The following is a 24,176-nucleotide window of genomic DNA, read 5'->3' as shown; positions in this document are numbered from 1 at the left end:
CCAATGGCAAATCACTCTTTCTATGAAGAACTTAATCCTAACATCCAGCCTAAACCTCCCTTGGCACAGCTTGAGACTTTGTCCTCTTGTTCTGGTGCTGATTGCCTGGGAGAAGACACCAACCCCCACCTGGCTACAACCTCCCTTCAGGTAGTTGTAGAGAGCAATAATGTCTCCCCGAGCCTCCTCTTCTCCAGGCTAAGCAACCCCAGCTCCCTCAGCCTCTCCTCATAGAGCTTGTGCTCCAAACCAGCTTTGTTGTCCTTCTCTGGACACAATCTAACACACAAGTTACTTTCCAGTGTCCTCAGGTAACCTTTTGCCTTGATCTTTGCAATTTTCTTATGAATAATGAATCATTAGCAAAGTTGTGTACTTCGGAGGAGCAGCTGCCTCAGGCAACAGGAGATGACCTAGCAAAAGTGCAACACAGATCTTGCTAAAACACATACTGTGCTAATTCACTAGGAACCACAAGTGTAGGAACATCAATACAATTGTAAATGGTTGGGTGGGTGTGGTTTTGTTGTTGTTTGGCATGGAGGTTTCAGTTGGTTTTGTGGTTTATATGTGTGTGCGTTTTAAGAGAGAGTTTTTGTGTTTTGGTTGGGGGGTTTGTGGGTGTTTTGTTTTGGTTTGGTTGGGTGGTTGGTAAGTTTCTGTCGGGTTGGATTTGCTTGTTTGTATTGGTTGTTTGCTTTTTGCTTGGTTGGGTTTGGTTGTTCGCCTTTTGTTTGTTTTGGTTGTCATCGTCTTTCTTCGTTTAGTTCCAAAGAAGTAGATATTTACATAAGGAAGACAATTTTAACACTGAACAAGTTTCTCACTACTACACCCAACAACAATTAGAGAGACTTCTGCTCACAGCAGTGCTCAAATAAAACAGAAACAACCTCAGTGAAGGATTAAGAGATACTCTGGAACGTAAGCAAGTCACAAAACAGAAACAGGAGTAAATTCTATCCTTTGTTTGTGCTGTCAAACTCTATTTACATCACTGAGTTGTATCTTAAATCAACAAGGCAGAACAGACAACCACAAATAAAATGCTGGTCCTTACCTTTGCCTATAGAAGTGGCTATTCCATTCATTAACTGGGATAGAGATTTACCAGGAGAAACAGGGATATCTGAGGATACCACCGAGTTACTGCTCAGGAGATCAATCTTCCCTGCTTGCTGTCGAAACCTCTCCAGTTCTCTGGACAAGAGGTTAAATTGTTCGCTCTGAGTCCGACATTTCTCCTCTAGCTCTCGGACCTTGGCCTGCACAAGCAAGACATAACGCAGACATCTGACTGAGCTAAGAGTGAGCTGTGTTTGTACCAGATTTTTCTCAAGTACCAGGAAGCCAGGACAGGCAAGCTATTTGGGATAAACAGGCCCACAATAACACATTTCTCTCCCTAAATTCTCACCCATCTTCAGAAAATAACCTTTTAGCAGCCCTGAAATGTTGAGGTGAGCATTTCTTTTTCTTCTACCCCTGATTTCTAAATGGGAAGTTCTTCATTGTTTTTTTGGCACTGATAAAAAAAAAAAAAATCACTGCCAAGAACAGATCTTATAGCTTGTAACTTCTACATACATCTGAATGCCACTTTTGTGTGCTTTCCCTTTTTTTCCCCCCTAAAACCCAGGTATATTTCTGAGGTTTGCCCATCTTCTGCTATTAAATTGAAGCCTCCTGAATTGATAGTTTAACATTTATGCATTAGAAACTATCACAAACAACCCCCCCTCCCCCGAGTGGTTAATGCAGAACATTTGGCCTAGCTACTGACTGAATTCCCTTTCCAAAATAATGCTCCTCACTGCGGATGCCAAACCACACAGAAGTAATTTAGGCACCAGCCAAGAGGATATTGTTAGTAAGCCTGTGAGAAGTACCAAAATGTCATTGTTGGCAAACAATTTTGTTCTAATTTTGAAGCATCAGGTTTTAACAAAACAGAACTTAAAAGATAAGCTTCTGTGCTGACATAGGAAATAATGATGTTTTCAATACAGTGCTTTTCAATGTCAATCTTCATTTACAAACAGCTTGTATATCTGTTTGAATACACTGTCAGATATTCCTGACTGCAAACCCACACATCTAGAGTACCCAGAGAATTAGGAAACAGCATATTACCACCTGTGGCAAAACCTGATGAATCAGAAAGCTCCAGAGAGGTCTGACAGGGACAAAGAGTCATTCTGTACTCTGGCAACGTGCCATTAGAGACCTAGGGAGCACTCATGTCTTACGCGCTGTGACCCAAACACTGCACGCAGAAGTAGCTCAGCAGAAGCAGTAATAGACTCCCTATATGATACTTCTGATGCTTTCTGATGACCACACATCTTCATTAAATGCCCCTTCATGGTATATGCCTAGTTAAACAGCCACACTAACAAAGTCTGGATATCTATTAGGTTCATTCAACCATTCCAAAGGTTACTTTTTCTTGAAAGAGAAAAAAAGTATGTTCACATAAGAAAAAAATTCACATAACATATATCAAGAAAACAACACTTACTACATACAAACTACAAGGAGATCTTAGCACAGGTGAAGATAAACAAAACATTTACAATCCCAGAAGAACACAAACATTCAAATTTCCCACTGGTACTGTTTGCTCCTTTTAAAGTCACAGTGAACTTTGAGGACATCATTTCTTTGAATTCATAAAATGCAAATTCATTTAGTTCTGCTAAAAAAAAAAGTGTCTCAGGGTACCTACCTAATTACAAAACAGAAAACAATAAGATATAGAGATATTGCTGAGTTTTATACAAACATTAAAACCTTTGATATTTGCTTTTTGCCTTTCGCCTTTTCTCTGTCGCTCTGCAACTGAAACGTGAGCCTTCGCGACTTGTTAATTCACTGCACGAATAGGTATAATTTTAAAAGAACATTAAACAAACAAAGTGGTAAAGTGGTCTGGGGTTTATATCCCCTTTTTCCAATGGATGAGCTATCCAACCCTCTAAGAATATATACTGACCTTTCCACATGCAGTTATGGAAACTCTAGCATAAAATAAAAAAACGAAACCATCACAATCCAGACAAGATCTAAGGCTGCCCTAAAAGTGGGGTCGAAAATTATCAATGCATTGTATTAGTATTATTTATTACAGACTTATTTGCCTTTTAGTATATGCCTTTTTTGACTATTCTTTTGAGCATCTAGACTCACTGGGTTGCTCTTTTATAGGTGAAAAAAAAAAAGGCTTTACTACTTTTTTTCTAATCAGGGTTGTGAGTTACAAGTGAGCACAAAGCTGGTACCTACAACAAAAAAACTGCTGAGAGATCCACGACAGTACCAATGAGGAATCCCCATGCCCATCTTTGTGCCTTGACTTCAGGCAGGTGCTTGGTTCACTGTGAGCCAGCCAGACTCAGCCCACTGGGGCAAGCCTACATATTCATGTGTGTCACTGCAGAGCAAGGCATGCGCTTATGCTCTCAGAGGTACCGACTGTTTATCCTGTAGCATGGCTCTGCCCACGCAGCCTGTTCTAAGAATGATGGCACAAAATGCCAAGTCTCCCAGATCTCCCTAAAACTGGATCTGCCTATAGCAGTGGTTGTAAGAACATTCTCTACTACAGAACATATTGAACATATACCACCTAGGACTTGCCAAGTTTCTCACACAATACACAGTGCTATTGCTATAACAGCTTCTTAAACAGAAAAAGAAGCAGACTTTATTCAGTACAAGACAGATACTTTTCACACAAGACAGAGGAGAGCATGAGCAACTTTCCAGGTGGTCAGGCTTGAATTCAGACTAGTAATTATCTCACACATTCTGCTATGGAGATATAATTTCACAGTTTAACTGTTTATGTAGCAGCAAAGGCTTTCAGTAGGTGGCTCAATAAATGAGCCTCGGGTGAAAATATCACATAAAATTCAAGACAAAGAAGCAGTCTGAATTCAGACAAAATCCACACAGTCAGAAAGCTACAATCTTGAATATCAACTAACAAACCATTCTTACTGGGCATGCTCATAGGAAATTACCTTTCAAAACCAGTAACTGAGTTCTTATTAGATCATGCCATATTTGAAGATTAATCTTTTGAAGAAAAAAATTTATCTGATTTTGGTGATTTGGTATTAGGCCACTAAATGCCAAGCATGCTTGCATAACAATGGCTCTAGCACGCATCTCATGCAAGGTTAGGCAGGACTATCATACTCATTTTCAAGGAAGAAGTGCAGGATTCAGGACAGGGAAAGGAGAATTTATGCCCTAAAATACCTGCATGCTGTCCAGGGTGTTCTGCATGAAGTGCAAAGCAATAAATTCCAAACAAGACACAGTAAACAAAGAGATGTGAAATAAAGAAACAAAACCAGTTTTGAACACTTTTACATTTCAAAGCAAAACATATCAGAACAGTTAACTCGTGTAAAAGCATGCATCAACACAAACCACGCCACAGAACGTTTCAGAAATCAATACCACTGCTGATCTCAAATTGCAGAAAGCAGATTAAAACAAATGCTAAAAATTAATGGGCTTAAGGCAATAAAAAGCAAAAGCTTAGGAAACTTTGATGGGGTTATGCAAATTGGAGGTTGCAGATAAATCAACTAAATAGGAATTTGGTTAGCTTGAGGGAGGTGACTAAGTGCTTGCTTTGTTTCTGCTTATGTTTTCCTTCACAATATACTTTCCACCAGGCATTAAATAATAATTTAATCTTACATTCTTAAAGGCAAAACAAACTTAATATGTATGATGATAATGAAAGCAAACAATTTCTGTGGGGCCATTAATTTTTACAGATACAAATAAACAATTTTAGTATTTCATTAATTTTTTTTTTTAAAGATGATTAGGGCAGCAGAAAAATCATTTTCTATCAGTGCATGACAAGTACAAAGAGAGAAGAACAACTGTGAGAAGGTAAAAAGACTAGGAATTACCTTCTGCTAAAACCAGATTTCTACATGAAATATTGATGATGCACTTGCCATAATCAGTTTATGGGTTTGTGTGTTCTTGATGGCATGTACCTTAACACTTAATAACCATTTAATGCCTTTTCTTTTCCTCAGACAGAAAAACTAATTTGGTTTTCTACACAAAGAGAAGTTGAGGTATACATGTCCTCAGCTTAATGCACTCCTAACTGAATTATAATCTTTAAAGGATGCAACTACATGACAAGAGGAAAAAAACCTTTTTCCTTATGCATTACTTGAAACCTTAAAATATTATGATACTGTAAATTTAACACATTCAGAAAGGGAATTCCATAGAAATTCCAAGATAACAATGGATATCTTACCTCTAGCAACTGAACTGCTCCTTCATGTTCCTTTTTAGCTTCAACCTGAGCCTTGTTTTTATAACAAAGAAGAGAGAACAACAAAAACAAAAAAAAAAAGATAAAAGAGAAATCAATTAGTCATGTCACATATAGTATGCTCTATCCACATAAAGCAGCCTACTGTATGCTCAAATCCAAAGCCAATTACAGTCTTGAAAGGATGGCTCCACCAATATTACTACAGTGCTTTGGTTCCAAGTCACTGAAATAACTGCTTATTTTGAAAAGACTGGATCACAGTAAAGCTTAATAGCACGGGTGTTTTGTTAAGAGCAAGACAAGCATGCTCAACATACTGCTAGGACATATCAGAAGTGTGTCTGAAACCCTCTAAGTTAAAAGTGAAAAATGAGCTTGTTATTCTACACTGCAGGAGGTTCATAATGCTACCATGCTAGCTAGGAGAAAGGAACACACAAATTAAGCTCATTCTTTACATGCAGCAACAGTATTTATCATCTAAGTAAACAGCTCACAAAACACTTCAAGGCAACCACAAGAGAAGTTTCTGTGAATGTGAGTGCAGCATTCTGAGTCCAATCAACTGAGTCAAAGAAGGAAAGAGGGAATCAATAAGAGGAGAAAAGTGGGGTTTGTGGGGTTTGTTTGTTTGTTTGTTTATTGGTTGGTTGGTTTTAGGTAGCTCAGAAACTCAGTTATCAAAATTTGGTTGCAAAGTCTAAACCTTCAAACAAAACCAAACAAAAGCACTCAGTAACTTTGTGTTATGCTCACTTTATTTTCATTTAAGTTTTCACTAACTTCTTTATTGAAGGTAAGCAAAATTTGTTGTTAACCATTGTATCAGGCTGATAGCAGTGTGATGCACTAATTTACCTTTTAGTTCCATATTACCATTACTCAAAGATCATATTCTGCACATTCCACCTTAGGGAAAAGTCTTAAAACTCTCCAGTTTAGCAGAGGGAAACACCCCACACACTTTCTGATCTAATGTGTGAGATACTACTGTGACCAACACCGTATTCCATTACTGGGTTCAATGGAAGCTGGGTCAGTTCATAACATCACCATGAAAAACATATACCCAAACTCTATTTCACTGTCATGGATGGCAATAAACTCTCCTTCAGTCCTGACAGCACAGTAATATTTCTTCCTGTACTACAGTAGTCTTATTGCTAGCATCTGATAAAATACTGTCTCCACAAACATTAGCAAACATAAGATGATAGGTAGTAGAAAGCCTTGTGTTATCCATCATTACAAGTTTAATAAAACCTACCCAAAAAATATGAGTTCTTGATCAATGATTAGAAAACCTGCATCAAAAGTTATCTCTCTCTCACATCGAACTGACTTGTATTGAGGCTTTCTTAGGGAAAAAGCACATCAGCTTCCCTACAACCACAAAACCTTGATGAACAATATCATATCCCACCTTTTAGGATGAAAAATCTGATCAGTCTGTACATATATGAAAAACACAACATATTTTTATTTAGAATATCAAGATGTGACAGCAAGAGGATCAGACTGTACCAAGAACTTGCTTTGTTTTGAAGGGCACATTTCTGTGATTCATCAGCAACTTTAACAAGATATGCTGTCAAATGTCATCCTGTTACCACCTGGAGTTACGACTTTCATTTCATGGTACTTTTTCAAGTAATTAGATGACTCTAATTTAAAAAAAAGGAGGAATTTAACACACATGTACTAGGTACATTGAGGTCAGCTCTGGATGAAATGTGAGCCAGCAATTCCTCCTTAATGATGGAAGTAAATTGTTAGAGTTACTTAGGTAACAGATTCATTTTAATTACTTTTCTGGCAACATACACTGTATTATAGTGTTGAAAAACTGGTGTGTTGGATACCACCAGGGGCTTAAAGCACAACAAATTAGTCTGTGCTCATCTCCACTACCATGACCAGGGAACTACAGGTAGCTTGGGTGTCCCTCTACAAGTTTGAACAGTGCACAGTATAGACATGCTCTCAATTATTCAGTTTGGAATACTTTCCCCATTCTAGACACAGTGTATTAATCTGTTTTTCAGTCTCATTCTACAGCAGTTTTAGTCTTATTCTATAGCTCTTCTAAATGATGTCAAATGACAGGACAAGGGGCAGCAGTGCAAGATGGAGCATAGGAGGTTCCATGTGAACATAAGAAAAAGCTTCCTCGCTGTAAGGGTGACAGAGCCCTGGAACAGGCTGCTCAGAAAGGTTGTGAAGTTTCCTTCTCTGGAGACATTCAAAACCCACCTGGATGCATTCCTGCATGACCTGCTCTAGGTGGTTCTGCTCTGACAAGGAAGGTTGTACTGGATGATCTTTCGAGGTCCCTTCCAACCCCCAACATGATACGATTCTTTGATTAGTGACATTACTGAAGCAACTAAGTGCCTCAGCCAAACAGAGATCTCAACATGCCACAACACAAAATCTGAGCTCAGAAAGACTAAAAATATTTTTTTTCCCTTTTTGAGTGGTATCTTGAAGGAATATCACATACAGATTTTGCCCAGAGATGTGATAGGCAGGATTCTCTTTTAAGTTGCCACAGATCCTTATCACGAAATGCAGTAAGAAAATAATAACCACACAATAGCAACTTAATCACATGAAGAATTAGATGTTTCAGAGTGAAATGAGTGTCTGTGCAAAGTCCTAGAAGGAATATTTCAGGCTAATGAATGAAACCAGTAAGAATGATGAATTATTTCTTAAATCCTCAAGTAGAGCATAGACAAATTGCTAAGAATGGATTTTAGCATCGGAACTCTAAGCTAAAATACGAGTGGAACCCAATGGCAAATAATCATCAGATAATAATTTTTAACATAAATGATCTTGTACTCCATGCTTCTTCAGGGCTACTGGACAAGAATTTAATCACTGGCTACAGATGCTGAGTTAGTCACATTGAGTAAAACACCAAACACAGTACAACTCGTTTCTGCTTGAAGTCTCACGCTACAGCTTAGCAAAAAAGACTGGAGAGAAAAAGCATTGCAGAGATTTGTCTCCTATTTCCAATGTGTAACAAAAAAAGACCCAAGTAATGTGGATTTATTAGATGAATGTAATGAAAATTAGCAGGAAGAAAAGCTGTACAATTCTTTGGATTCCTTTGCTTTGCCAAGAAATTTAAGTCCAAAAATGGATGTAGAAGTTCAAATTACAACAGCTGAATATAACAAGAAATGGCATTTGGAAATAAGCCTGAACAGATTAATTGTGAAGGGCTAAAAGAAAATTAACTGGAAGATGTTATTTGGTCAAGTGAAACTTTCTATTTCAAGCAAACTATATTAGATGCATTTTGTTTTATCCTGCTGAGAATGTTCTTCCATGCCAATTCTCTACCAAATTATCATTAAGGTTATTATTTCTGTGTTTTGATCTAGTCAGGCAACTGGAAAAAATCAACATTAGTATTCAGACAACGGCAGCTTTAAGTGACTTTGGTAAGACTGCAGTTCAATATATTCTTTCTAGTATAATAAATACTGAGAAGTTGAAGTGTGAAAAGAAAAAAAGTCTTAAAGTGATTTGTGAATTAGAGAATTAGTTTGGAAATGAGGTACTTAACTGTTTACTTTATGAGAAACAAGATCAGCTGTGAAGTCTAAATGCCTTGACAAGGACTTACTTCAATATAATTTAGTGGAGAAAGGTAGTAAGAATTGCCAACGTCTGGAAGAGGAAGTCAGAGAAATCCTAACCAAACATAAAGATGTCAGTACAAATGTATAACTGTTTCAGCAAACTGACAAGAAAATGGTGGATTCCCTATATTTTGATTATCATGAAATTAAGACCAGTTTCCCTCTTGACATTTAAGAAATACACAAATATTTCTGAGCCAAACAGAGGGAAGCAATGGAAATACATATATTTGTATCCTTTTCTCTCCCTGTTGGTAAATATGAGAACTTATTGGTAAATATGACAACCTGGTCAGGTTGATCTCCACTGGCACAAACATTTATATATCAATAGTACAGTCACAGAAACCCAACAGCAAGCAGCACCTTGTAACACCTGCATCAAGAGCCACACAGAATGTTCCAGAGTGGCAACCAGCTGGTGGTCACAGTTCAAGTTCCTTTAAACCAGGAGATCTGTTTCATGGCCTGTACTCTGCAACTGCAAATTGCTGTTTCACCTTTTTTCCCCTTTCTCCACTTACCTTCTGCAGGAGTTCGATTTCCTGCTGTTTGGCGTTGAGAACAGCCAAGGCTTGCTCATGCTCCAACTCCAGCTGTTGCCGCCGTTCAGCAGCCTCTCGCATATGCTGTTTCAAAGGAAGCAGAAAAACCATCAGGAGACTTTAACATATTCTACCTGAAGCCAAACATGCTGCCACTTCCAGCCACGCAGATGTCCATCTCAACATAAAAGTTCTCTGGTATTACTGATAGACAAGCAGGAAACTGGATAGGATTTTAATTCGGTCAGCACTTAGAGGCATATTGCCAATGCTAAACTCAGGCATTTTGCCAGCAATCTCTTTTAGGATATATGACTCTGTCATTGCCAGCGACATGGCTTCTGTGATGCACAAGTGAGCAGCACCCATTTTATCCACCAGGCACACATTTATATGTGGTATTGTGCTGAAACACCAAAGCTTGGAAAAAAATTAGCTTGACAATTCCCCAAATGCCTCTTTATCTGGGATGTGTTTTCACGATTTGTTTAGCAAATGATGACCCAAAAGAAATAGCTTACTTTTGCTAACCCCTGCTTATTATTTGCAGCAAATTAGCCAGAGCAACACTAACACATGGATCTGGACAAAAGTGACCATGAAGTACTCAAAACCAACTTTTAAAGTGGAGGCGCTGCTAATGATTCAAAGCAATATGAGATAGGTTCTTGGGAAGAGCACAGGCTGAACAATGGCAAGATACCCTTTGCAGATAGAAATCTTTTTCATTACAGGTTAATATTATTCTCCCAGTATCATTATAACTCTCAAATACTGTGTTAATAAAGGGGAGTTAAGAAAGATCTCTATATAGATTCTGATCTCTTCTCTGGTGAAACTCGTATTAAAGATTTTTATTTTCCCAATTACATATTATTCCCCTAACACTCTCAGAGCAGAGACACAATGTCTTATCTGCAGCACCATAAGTTATTGCACACAAACCTATTAGGGATCAGCACCTGAAAAGACAAATGGGTGGCTGAAATTGACAAGACCAGACCAAAATATCTCATATTGTGTAGCAGAGAAAATTTTATCAAGCATATTGCTAACCCTTAATGAGCTGTCCTCCTGTGCTACATTACTCGCAACAGAGGGACAGCAGAGTGAGGCTGGCTTCCCTCAGTCAGGATTGGTTTGCAAATGAAGAAATGTCTCCAATATTTCAGTTCACCTCTACCTGGGATTTATCTATTTTCATTTGTTGTGTTGATTATTAAAAACAATTAAATATATATATATTTTTCCAGTTCATCTGTTCTGACTCTCAACTACGCCTCCTTTTCTAGGAGTTTTGTGAGGGTTCAGTATCATGACTGTAGATATTTATAAACACTGCATAATGTACAAAAGTAAAATGGATCTGTTAATAGGTAATATCTATCCTCAGTGTTTAACAATGACCAAAAATAATGGCTCTGATTCTCATCTCATGGGAGTGAATATAACCTATTTTGCAGACTAGTATTACTCATGTTTTAAATTAGCATGAAGTGACATTTGCTGAGCCCAGCAGCTTCCATCAAGTCTTATGTAAAACTTGACAGCAGTGGAGCATCAGCACATTTCTTATATGGAGAGAAAATTAAGTCATTCCCACACCTTTAATTAAAATCTTTAAATATCAGAAAAACAACAAAGTTCTCACTTCACTCACTCAAGATTTGGTACCAGATTTGGGATAGCATATTTTTTATATTGCTTTTACAAAAGGTACTACAGAATAATTTTTAATCCTTTGCAGAGATTAATGAATTAATGTCATGACCTTACACAGAATCTATAAAATGTAATGAAGAAACAGAGTTTGATACATGATCTGTGATCCTCAACAGCTTTTAAGTTATGTTTCCTAAAACATGTATTTGATGGCCTACAGTTCACAGATTTTAGTGTTAGACAAGACCATTGGTCATCCATGTCAACCTAAAAATCTCTCTCAGTAATGATAGTATTGTCATGCTCCACTTAGCATTCAAAGCAGCAAGGATCTCTTCACCCCAGTATCTGTCCTTCCCCTAGCACAATAAGGAAATCATAGAATAGGTTATAGAATAGAATAGGATGTAGAATAGAATAGAATAGGATATAGAATAGAATAGGATATAGAATAGAATAGAATAGAATAGAATAGAATAGAATAGAATAGAATAGAATAGAATAGAATAGACCAGGTTGGAAGAGGCCTTTGAGATCATCGAGTCCAACCTATCATCCAACACTATCTAATCTACTAAACCATGGCACCAAGCACCTCATCCAGTCTCTTCCTAAACACCTCCAGTGATGGTGACTCCACCACCTCGCTGGGCAGCCCATTCCAATGGCCAATCACTCTTTCTGGGAAGAACTTCGTCCTAACATCCATTCTAAACCTCCCCTGGCACAGCTTGAGACTGTGTCCTCTTGTTCTGGTGCTGATTGCCTGGGAGAAGAGATCAATCCCCACCTGGCTACAATCTCCCTTCAGGCAGTTGTAGAGAGCAAAAAGGTCTGCCCTGAGCCTGCTCTTCTCCAGGCTAAGCAACCCCAGCTCCCTTAGCTTCTCCTCACAGGGCTTGTGCTCCAAACCAGAAGCAATTTCTCTTCTACTCTGCGCAAAGATCAGTTCTGTCTACAGATCTCTTCTGTGGTTCCTATAAGCACATCAGCTACTGGCATTTCTTCTTCTAAGACTCAGTGTAATAGGTTAGGGCAGCGGAGGAGGACTGCAGAGATCACTAGACGAGCATCTGGATTGCTGGGCTGATTTTCACGATGGTCATATTGCCATAGTTTGTGAGGTGGCAGTGGGTCCATTTGGTTGCTGTTCTTAATGTGAGACAGGTTAGTGCAAAATTGCACTTCCATTTTGCACCATTTCTAGGGGTTCTAGTAATGTTACTCTAATACCTGAAAGCAAATCCACATCAAAAAGTGCATCGGAAAAAACACAGGAAGGACTTCCTGTTTCAAAATGATTGGCAAATAATGATGCATCCTTCAAAGAAAAGTGTGAAAATGGAACCTTGTCAGTGCATCTTTCAGACCAAAGGCAAGAATCCTGCTATGCAGCAAGAAAGACAGACTGAGGACATCATGCATATCTGTTTTCTCTCAAACCTTAGAGCAAGGCAGCTGTACAGTATAAACTGTTTCTAAAATAGCACTTAAGGGATCTGCTGAAACAGCTCTTGTTTTTCCAGCTTCCTCATGGACAGCAGGAGGATTGACAATAAGTGGTCACCAAGCACTTTAGTGGTTCCACTGCTTTACATACAGCTGCAAATGAAACAAAGAAACTCATTCTTCCCTATAGCAGTGACTTCTACAGCTCTAAAATGTGCAACTGGTTAATGCTAGAACAAACTCAAATGGCTTTCAAATACTAAAGTCTCATTTATGAGACAGAACTCATACATGATACTGAATGGGGAGCAAATTTAATTTTTACCCAAGTACTCTTATCAAAGGACTTGTCATCTGTGCCTGCAGATGGGTGAGCACCATTACAGTGGAATGAATGGGAAAAACTGGCTGAATACATCAGAAAATCAGAACTGTTCTATGTGAGAGGCACTGTGAAGATTCTCAGAAGTTAGCAAATTCAGCAGTTCTTCATCTTCCTTTTTCTGTTCAGTTGATACATCCTGAAGTTCTCAAAAGAGAAACTAGGCTAAATACTCCTCAAACTTTTCCAATGGCTGGAAAGCTGCAAACCATTTTTCCAAACTACTAATCTCCCAACCATATGCTAGCACACATGAAATACACAATGAACTGCATCTGCTTGGGCATGGTTTAGTGTTAAAAAGGAAATTTAGGGTTTCAAGTCTGTTCAAGGTACTCTAACAGTTCAGATGGCTTCAGCTCATGACAGAGGACTACTGAATATGAAAAGCCAGGACCACAGAATGAGTGAAGGACAGCATTTGAAGGAGTTCTTAAGCAGAACAGTGAGATTTATGGAAGGCTTCTACAACATCTATTAGAAGTATCATTGCAGCAGAAGTTAAGATAAATAACTAGATTGAGCTCTGATGCAGAAGAAATTTGGAGGAAGCATTAAGTCAAATCCCAGTAGATAAGCTAATTAAAGGGTGGAGAAATGAACATTGTTTGGTATGACCAAAGGAGACAGTACATTCTTTAATGTATTTTAAGAAAATAAAACACAGTCCACCATTAGAAGAGTTTTGTCTTCAAAAATATTCAAACTTAATCAAATCAGTGTCTGAACAAGGTATGACAGGAGTTTTATTGCTTGTGGAAGCTGGGGGGTTTTAGCAGCATAGAAGCCCAGCCAATCATAACTTGCATTTTGATTTGGTGAAATCAGAATTAATTCTAATTTACTTAGAGCAAAGTCTAATCCTCAGCTGTTTTATGAGCCATAAATTCATAGTTCATATCTTTTCTAGTTGCCTTTTCCCCCCTTATCTTTCTACTATGTGCTACTTAAAGTGAATTTCTGCAGTTATCAAGCTGGAATCCTACAATCATTATACAGAGAGCACAGGCAAGCTGTATCAGTTGAAATAGCTTCTAGGTGTTGATCCTGTTTTCTATAGGTATTAGCACATGGCTCACAGTAACACGGGAAATTAGTGATAAAGGTCTGTGGAACTGTAGGTTTTCTATTCCCCAAAAGGAAAAGAAGAAAATAACAGAAAGAATAAATTATCTTCCAGAGCTAGGGAAAAACTTTCTACTTGTTCCTGGGGAAAGTTGTATTAGTTTAAACACAGATAACAGTCTATCACTCTTCTATTTAATTAAGCAGCTTATTTTTCCTTTCCCAGTGGATGTATTTCTTATTTTCATATGACTCTAGATTCATTCCATCAGTGCTACCTGTTGTCAGGTGGGAACAGGACATGGATAATTCACTGCACAACAGAACACCTAACAGTCTACTGCCTGTGGCATTGCCTAGCATATGATTTCAACAGCTCTTGTTTTTCAGAGCTGCTGGAATATGCTGGTTTACAGAGCAGCCAGCTTACTTTTGATAACTCTACAGTCTGTCAGAGGCTCAGCAAGAGGGGGTGTAAACTTATAACCACCTTTTATTTCCATCTGTGCTGAAAAATCTTCTCCTCACCTCCTGAGCAATATCCAATAAAGCTGGAGAGGTGTTTTCAACAATGTATTTACCAGTGTAACAACCTAAAAATAAAACCTCTCCTCAAAATTCAAACAGGTAGCCATTTTCATCACTACAATCTTCAAAAGTCCAGGTCTACTCTGATGCAGCCAATTAGCCAACTAGCAAAACTAATTTTCCCCTTTACAGTGGGTCTGATGCAAGCCAAAATTATTAACAAATCCAATTTTAAGTAAGTGATTGTACTCACAACAAGCATTGGTTGAAGCTGCTTGGCATTACTAAAGCATTCTGCAAAGAAAAGTTTTGCTCAAAATTTAAAGTCTCAGACCCCTTATTTTCATTTCCATCTCCTTCTACTTTCAAGGTATCCATCCATCCTCTACTAGACACTTCAGTGGTTTGAAAATGGACAATGTCAGGCTTGAAGAGAAAAGTAAAGAGCTCTTTGTCAGTCTGTCAAAAAGTTTTCAGCACTGGACCAATGCTCCATTCTATCCTTCATTTTTCTGAACAGTCTGAATTACAGACAAGTGTTTGCAAGTTTTTTCTCTCTCCAGCAAAGCAAACAGCTGTAACTCCATGCTTTTCTTTTATATTACTTTTCCTAATGATCTTAGTTGCTTAACCCTCTTCAAGGCAGGTTTTGCAACCCTGTCCAGACAACGAGATACACTCTGCACAAGCAATGCAAGCTAGCAGAATAGCTTGTTTCACAAAGCCACAACAACATTTTGCATCATTAGACTGGCAGACATAGCTCTCTTTAAGGTAAAATATCTTGGCTGTTCATATTGCCTTCATCAGCATAGTCACTTCTCATCTTGACTTACCTCTATAGAGAAAACCTACATCCAATTATTTGTAATATATCAGATAATGACCTCTAAAGATGTCTCTTCTCTGATAATTTGAGATCCCTTGTAGGTACTTGGTCTACTGTATACCATGTCATTTATCATAACTAATAGGGGCATTCAGTCCCCTAGTTTGCAATGCACTTAGGTATCTGTGACTCACTAAATGAACATCAGGAATATTAAACAAGAAATAGAAGCACTGGACTGTTGGACTTCACGGTATTATACATACCTTTAGGACCTGCTCTAAGTTCTCCAGCTTGGCTTGGAGCTGGTGTTTTCTCTTTACAGCCAAATCTCGTTCTTTGGTCACTTTGAGAAGGGTTTCTCTAAGATGGTCATAGTCTGATCTTACCTGGGAGGGGGTGGGAGGAAGAGAGAGTGATTATTGCCCAAACAGCTCATTAATTAAGGGAATACTGTGTCTGTCACAAACATTTCTGTATATTAAAACTGAAAAAGGAGAGAAGGGCAAAAAGTGGAAGGGAATATTCATTGAGGAAATTGTGTCTAACTCATATACATATATGATGAAACATTTTCTTTTGACAAGGACTGCAATTTGGCAGCCAAACTGCAGTTATGCATAAGTTATGTAAATTGAAATAAATCACCATATAACACACAAAGTAAATGACAACCAAAAAATTCCCAATTCTTCTGGATCTCAGAGGCTTCAGAGATGGGTGTGCTATGTAAAGAGAAAGACATCTAACATATCTGTGGCAATATAACTCAAATGCACATTTCCCAGCACTATTCTCTAGTGTAAATGGATTTCAGAGTAAATCAAAATACATATTATCAGCCTGTGCTAACATTTGAAATCAATGTGTCTCTACAATTCAAACATATTCTTCTGCAACAAAACCCTTGGTCTCCCTTCATATATTTGCATACAGAAGGTTTTGAAAGGATCAGATACTCATCAAGTAGGATTGGTTTTCCCCATGTAATTTACTTGCTGCTAGCTTAACCATTTCAGTATGACTATGTCTTTTCATACAGCATTTTGTGAATCATTAGCAATAGTGACTACTTCATAAACACACATAGAAAATAAGAGAATTTATTATTAAACTATTTCATCCTACTGTGGAAAGGTTCTTTCATCAGTTCAGGTAAGTTGAAAATATGATTTCCTATCCTTGATCATTTTATCACTTTATATCATGAACTATCTATAACAACAGGGCTGGTACCGTTTGTATCATAGCAGAAATTGGAGTTGTCCATTTAGAAAGAAAACACATCAGCAATAAACGCCTAGGCATAAAAAAACCCAGCAGAACATTGACAAACTATTTCCACTTCCCTGCAATGCTGAGAGAGGGTAAAAAAGCAAAAGAAAGAGCCATAATATTTTTAGTGAACAGAGTTCCAAGGTGTATCTATTTTCCTTTGGTACCTGAAGCAGAGCACAGAAGCTTAAACAATGCTGGCAGGATTACTGGCTAGGGAAAGGCAAAGTCCAAAGTATTGGGATAAGGCATAGGTGTGTTCAGTATCACAGTATCACAGTATCACTTAGGTTGGAAAGGACCTTGAGGATCATCGAGTCCAACCTATCAACACAGACCCCATGACTAGACCATGGCACCAAGTGCCACGTCCAATCTCCCCTTGAACGCCTCCAGGGTCGATGACTCAACCACCTCCCCGGGCAACCCGTTCCAATGACGAATGACTCGCTCGGTGAAGAACTTCCTCCTCACCTCGAGTCTAAACCTCCCCTGGCGCAGCTTGAGACTGTGTCCCCTTGTTCTGGTGCTGGTTGCCTGGGAGAAGAGGCCAAGAGGCCAACCCCTTCCTGGCTACAACCACCCTTCAGGTAGTTGTAGAGGGCAATGAGGTCACCCCTGAGCCTCCTCTTCTCCAGCCTAAACAATCCCAGCTCCCTCAGCCTCTCCTCATAGGGCTTGTGTTCAAGGCCTCTCACCAGCCTTGTTGCCCTTCTCTGGACACGCTCAAGTGTTTCGATGTCCTTCTTAAACTGAGGGGCCCAGAACTGGACACAGTACTCAAGGTGCAGCCTAACCAAAGCAGAGTACAGGGGCACTATGACCTCCCTGCTCCTGCTGGCCACACTATTCCTAATGCAGGCCAGGATGCTATTGGCCCTCCTGGCCACCTGGGCACACTGTTGGCTCATATTCAGGTGGCTGTCGATCAGCACACCCAGGTCCCTCTCTGTTTGGGAGCTCTCCAGCCACTCTGACCCCAGCCTATAGCTCTGCATGGGATTGCCGTAGCCAAAGTGCAGCACTCGGCACTTGGACTTGTTGAATGCCATCCCATTGGACTCTGCCCATCTGTCCAGTCGGTCCAGTTGATCTTGGTGCAGCTCATGTTTTGTTCTACCTTCATTTAGAGGAAGTGCAATTTTTTTTTTTTGTATGCTTGTTTTGTAGTTTTGGTTTTGTTTGTTTGGTGTTTGTTGTTGCTTGGCTTTTTTGTTTGTTTGGGTTTTTTTTTTAAAGAATTAATAGCATGAAGCAATCTCTGACATGGATATCTCCTGGCCATTTTCTAAAGTGATGTTTTGGAAACAGATTCAGGCTTTCTATTTGCCTTCTGGCTCCAGTTTGTTAATTTGCAAATTTTGCCATGGACCAAACACTCTAAATGGTTGCAGCCAGCCCTCATATTCATCTTTGCAACAGGGCTCTTTGGAGTGCAGTGGACTGGAAAAAAGTAAAAGGAAAAGGGAACAAATCATGTTTTCCACAAGAACTGATGCAGTTATTGTCAGTCTCAGGATTTTTAGCTTTTTTCCCTGTGCAAGGATTTCTCTTTCCTTCTTCCCTCATTTCTTTACAACTAAGGGAACGAAAGGAAGCAATGAGGTATCACTATCAACAATGCCATTTTGTAATGGCTTGTGATTCTCAGTTAATTTACTGAGGATGAATCAAGTCTGGTATGTTGAACAACTTTCAAGAAAAGGTTGTTTTCCTCAGGCTTAAGTTTTCCCTCTCTCTAAAATCACTGATACTAACTGACTACCTTTGTAAAGAATTTTCCAAGACTTACTGGTCACCACAGTCTGAAACATTTTGGGGAGCAAGTGAGCACAGGACCTTCCTGCTATGTGCTTTTCCTGTGGGCAGTGAAGCAGCTGTGACAGCGCATGGTACCTATCGGGCTGCTAATGTGATTTTGGAAACAGATGAATCAAAGAAAGATAGACCTGTAGATATTATACACATATTGTGATCTTTCATTTAGGATCTCAAAGCATATACCTAAAGTAGTTAAATTTTAGGATCACAAAAATGGTTCTAATCATTTCTGTGCTTTCTCCTTTGGCAGATCAGTTTTGAACAAAGTTCTGTGTATATTTTAATGTTGCAGACTGGAAAGAACACAACCAAACCAAACCAACCACCTTCCAACAATTACTCTTGTTACTTCCTGTGACAACTGATACATTTCAGTATTTCTCTTTCTCCAGGGCATTCTCGCCAGGACTCTCTCCTCTGAAGATTGTGTATCACATAAAATGCTGTGATGTACACATTTATACAATCCATAAGGCAGCATAAAACTTGATGAGTCTATAATTTGCCTTTTTTGTTGTTGGTGGTATTTTTTTTGTTGTTGCTTAGACAACATTTGTTCTTAAATGTGAATTTAATGCTCTCTCCAAGCAGGCTGTTTAAGAACATATGGGGTATACATGAATTTGAATTACACAGAGAGCACATCAAAACATCAATGTTCCCAGTGGCAAAAACAGTTGACCTAGATAGAGTGCCATCATAAGCAGTTCTAATTTCATGACAGAAATGGGGAACATTTTGATCTGTGACGTTTCCCTCTATAATGCACCAACCAATTTATTTTTCATCCCATACCTACACTCTTATTAAATGCATCCTCGTTTGAGTCAGTTATGAAGGGCAGTGCTAAAATATCTTTCACTTCTTGAACATTTAAACAGAAACTAGTTATCAAAAACCAGCCCACCAAAACAAGCTGGCATTTTATTTCATTGGTGAAAGGCTCCATCAGTCTTATAACCTATCATTTGCCTTAATTTTGGACTTCAGACACTTGCCAATTTCTCAAGCTACTGATATTGCTCAGAACACGTTATTCAGAAAGTGCCATGAAAATTACATGATTTCAGATATTGAAACAAAATCTGAATGTGTAATGTCTGGTCTTCTGTATATAAAGCCACTCACCCATATATATTCAGGTAAGCAGGAAAACAAGCCAGAGCCCAGTGCTACAGCACTGCTAAGGACAAAACAATCTTTTCACAAGTACTCCACTCCAGGAAAACACCTTTGTTTCTCTTATGCAGAACACCCAAACTCAATCATGTAAGTTATGTACCACTTAGCTTTAATTTGTGAATTTAAAGGTATCCAGCCTCCTAACTCCTCCTTCCTGAAGTCTAAATTCAGCAAATATATTGTGCAAAAATGAGCAGGAGTTTTATCTCTGCTACATAGCAGAATGCATAAACACTCCTACAGTCCCAATTGCTTGGATAAAGTTGGCCTGTTTTTCAGGCCAGCTCTCAGGGGTGAAAAATAATAAATTATTTTAGGCAGGTTTTCCCCTTCAGGGCTGAGCCCTAGCTCTGTTACAATTCTGCTCCAGCCTCCACATCCAAAGTCATACAGCTTCACACTTTTTGAATAGTAAAATGGAATCTAAACTGCACAGTCTGTCCTCAATCTCATTGTGTGTGGTAAAAACAAACAAACAAAAATCAACACAAACAGAAAACCCCAAATCATTCCCTAAGAAATCTTCTTATTCAAGAAGGAAAACACCAGGTTTGTTAACATTCAGGCTATTCTGCAAAGATTGCATATTGTTTATATTGTTAAAGGGGAGAGGGTACACTTAAAGTAAGTCTTTGATCTTGCTGAGGCTATGGTATTGAATTAGTAACACAGGCATCCAGAATTGTTGCATTATGCCTTTCACAGTATTTGAAGAAACAAACACCTATATTTGAAGAATATTTGAAGAAACAAACACCTATAGTATGGCAAACTCTGACACTACAATAGTAGAAGGTAATTTTATTACTGACTTAGTGTCTAATGCGGCAATGTTGACATTTTATCTTTATAGCTTAAGCTGCTTTTACTAGGTTTTTCAGTGTACTTCAAGCACTGCATTCTAGTAAGAGACAATCATTACCTATAATAAATCATTGTTAACTGCATAGTTCTTCACTTTCTGATAGTAAAAGGGCTAATGCTTTTAGTGTCACCAAGGTATGGAGCCTTCACTCCATTGACGCTGCATGCTATTCCTATGTCAGATAGAATATAAACTTGCCTAAGTGAGATTTTGTCTTTATGTGCCTCATGAAGTAAAGGCAGTATGTAAACAACAATAAAGAGAAAAACATTAGGAAAGGGAGATATTCTAGACAGATGGATGAATAAAATTAAGTGACGCTGTGATACACATGGCTTCCTCCTATCATAAAGTATTATCGCACTGTCTTTTTATGTAAAAAACAATTTAAGTTCCTCAGCAACAGGAAATTTCAAGTCTGGTTCAATACCAGGTGCTACACACAAAATCTAGAGTACATGCTTAGCCTTTTGCATTGTATCAGGGACTTATTCAGACCTCCTTTGGTCTGGAAATTCAACAGTGGGCTACTCTGCGACACATGCACGTCAGAGATATCAAAGCGTGTTGCTACCACCGCTCTGCCGGCTTTGAGGATGGGCTTTCATCAGAGCCTATGTGAGTTACAGCTCTTCAGATATGAATGAGGTTGCCGAGCAACTCACTTAAGCCCTGTAGAAATCCCAGATTGGAGTTTTATTTTTAGCTAAATGTAGCCCTGTAAAGTGGCTGGTTCATGATGTTTCTTCCACTGAATGCATATATGGTGAGGTAAGCCACATCAACCTCTCCTCCCATGCTAGTCACGCCACGCAGTATTTGCCATAGACATAATCACACTCTAGTCAGAAAGATATTTTTGTCCCATAAAAGGCACAAAAAAGAACTGAAGAAAAATGCTAACTTTTGAAATACATTTATGAATTGGGAGCTGGAATAGCTGAGACTATGCCATGTGTCATGCACAGGGGAAATAACATCTGCTAAAGAGAGTTTTGTACATTTGCTGCTGGACAAGAGAGTTTTAAAACATTTTTCTTGAGAAACTTAAAAATGAAAAATGGTAGTGGGGGAAAAAAAAATCTGCTGGATGCTAATTATTTCAGAAAAAGAAGATAATTTTTCAACCAAGTCTGATCAAAAATCACAAAAATAGTCTTTTTTACCAAAGCCCAATACAATTTACAGTACTAAATAAACATGAATCAGAGGAGTGATGTACCTCTCTATCAGTGTCTTAAGTTTACACATGAAAGTAACATTTTCTCATAAAAGATGTTTTTTTCATTTATCTTAAAATATATCTTTGTATGTTCTCAAGTAGAAACGAGCAAGTGAGGAAAGAAAAGTAAAATGCATACAATCCACTTTTTTCCACTCTGCAGCCTGATTTCTGTAAACAAACAATGTCTGAGAGCTGTGCCCATGATGTTACCTGGTCATGTTGCAGTGCTTTGTGGGACACATTTGCATACTGAAGGCTCAGGCAATTCTTTTCTTGCACAGCATCCTTCAGTTCATTTTCCTAAAACAGAAGTAAAGGCTGTTATAGACCATTTGTCTCTATTACAGTACATCCTATTAAGTGCTTAAGGAAGCAATGTTTTTGCATTATTTGGTATTAACAAACTATTAAGAGTAATATCAGGCACAGAGCCAGAGGCACTGAAGGTGCAGAAGCAGCAGATTAGTACGCAATTCCAGTTGGCTCCATCGTAAACCCATATGCTTTCAGTTGATGATCTGGTTAAAGATGTGCAAGCAACAAGAGATGGCCTCACTTCACAGGCCTAGTGTCTATAAAAATGACAATAAATTTCTCCCTGTGGATGTAAGAAATAGTCAAGACCTGGTTGCCTCACACAGAGCTGAGAGGAGAGAGATCTGGCTCCCAGAATAATAATTAGAAAAAGAAGTAATGCTATCAAACTTAGGTCTTTAGAATGCATTTTGATGTCAAAAGCCCAAACCTGGAATGTATATTCATGTACCCATTTTCATAGTCACATAAACTTGGCTTAACTCCTAATGAGTATCTATTTATAATATCTGCATATATACACATTCTAATAGGAACATTTTTATGATCTGTGTAGAGCATCTACTGTACTACAGTGGCTGGCAAACAAAAAATGCAGATGGAAGTCAAAAGTTAAGTTTGCTCTGGTGAGACCTCATCTGGAGTACAGTGTACAGCTCCAGAGTCCTCAATAAAGAGAGGACATGGACCAGATGGAGAGGGTCCAGAGGAGGGCCACAAAAATGATCAGGGGGTTGAAGCACCTCTGCTGTGAGGACAGGCTGAGGGAGCTGTGTGTGTTTTCAGCCTGGAGAAGAGGAGGCTCCAGGGAGACCTGAGAGCAACCTTCCAGTACCTGACAAGGGCCTACGGGAAGGATGGAGAGAGACTGTTTACAGTGCCCGCAGTGACAGGATGAGGGGCAATGGCTTCAAACTAGAGAATGGCAGATTTAGATTGGCTATCAGGAAGAAGTTCTTCACTATGAGGGTAGTGGAACACTGGAACAGGTTGCCCAGGAAGGTGGTTGAGGCTCCTTCCCTGGAGATACTCAAGGTGAGGCTGGATGAAGCCCTGGGCAGCCTGATCTAGTTGGGGATGTCCCTGCTGACTGTGGGGAGGTCGGACTGGGTGATCTTTGGGGGTCCCTTCGGACCTGGACCATTCTATGATTCTATATTAACTACAACCTCAGGAATATATTTTTATTCATTTAGACAGCACTATAAGCACACACACACAGGAGGGCTACAAAGATGATCTGGGGGCTGGAACACCTCTGCTATGAGGAAAGGCTGGGGGAGCTGGGGTTGTTCAGTCTGGAGGTGACTCTGGGGGGACCTTACAACTACCTTCCAGTACCTGAAGGGCTCCTACAGGAAGGCTGAGGTGGGACTTTTTACAAGGGTGTCCACCTATATGAAAAGAGGAAATGGATTTAAATTGAAGGAAAATAGGTATAGATTTGATCTTAGGAAGAAAATCTTCACTACAAAGGTGGAAAGACTCCAGAATGGGTTGCCCAGAGAGGTTGTGGATGCCCCCTCCCTGGAGATGTTCAAGGCCAGGTTGGATGGAGCCTTGGGTAACCTGGTCTAGTTGAGAGGCAACCCTGCCCATGGCAGGGTGGTTGGATTAGATTATCTCTAAGGTCTCTTCCAGCCTAGGCCGTTCTATGATTCCATGAGCATCATAACTAGAGAAGCTTACAGATTGCTGCTTAATGGCTACTTGACTAACATCTTAATAGGTATGACATTTAAATCTGATTGCAATTATCCACTGGGTTCACACTTCATACAGTCACCTAAACAGAGAGTATGATCATGTGAATGTTTATTTTCTATAGAAAATGAGATAAAAATGTCCATTTTTAAAAACATTTCACACAAGAAAGGCCATTCCCCGTAATAGCGGTTTCAAGATAGCGATTAATTTGACAGAGGATACTGCATTTCTGCCCACACCTGGACTGTCAGTCTGATAGTTAAAATTTGAACACAAAGCATAGTGAAAATCAGTTCAGCTTAAATAATGACACGTTACAGCACCAGCATCATACAGTATCAGAA

At 39.0% G+C, this 24,176-nt stretch overlaps 1 protein-coding gene across 10 annotated transcripts in view; it reads right to left on the bottom strand.

Moving 5' to 3' along the window:
* RIMBP2 (RIMS binding protein 2) overlaps positions 1-24,176 on the bottom strand; it is a 104,275-nt gene that overhangs the window by 43,395 nt on the left and 36,704 nt on the right. For 5 of the 10 annotated variants that reach the window (XR_010989611.1, XM_068157410.1, XM_068157416.1 and 2 more), the window contains exons 1-5: positions 15,709-15,794; positions 9,507-9,611; positions 5,303-5,353; positions 4,267-4,287; positions 1,061-1,265 (exon numbers count right to left, since the gene is read on the bottom strand). Coding sequence is in view for 9 of the 10 variants with exons in the window: in XM_068157410.1 (XP_068013511.1) it covers positions 1,061-1,265; positions 4,267-4,287; positions 5,303-5,353; positions 9,507-9,608 (379 nt within the window). In the remaining variant the exon portion in view is untranslated. Of the gene's footprint in view, positions 1-1,060; positions 1,266-4,266; positions 4,288-5,302; positions 5,354-9,506; positions 9,612-15,708; positions 15,832-22,020; positions 22,111-24,176 lie in introns of those variants that run through there. The other 5 variants (XM_068157415.1, XM_068157412.1, XM_068157417.1 and 2 more) reach the window with 3 other exon arrangements.

Source organism: Melanerpes formicivorus, unplaced genomic scaffold, assembly GCF_026170545.1.
Source record: "Melanerpes formicivorus ecotype bairdi unplaced genomic scaffold, bMelFor1.0.p_v2 SCAF_36, whole genome shotgun sequence".
Classification (NCBI taxonomy): Eukaryota; Metazoa; Chordata; class Aves; order Piciformes; family Picidae; genus Melanerpes; species Melanerpes formicivorus.
The sequence above is the reverse complement of the archived record's forward strand: the minus strand, read 5'-3'. Positions and strand labels throughout refer to the sequence as shown.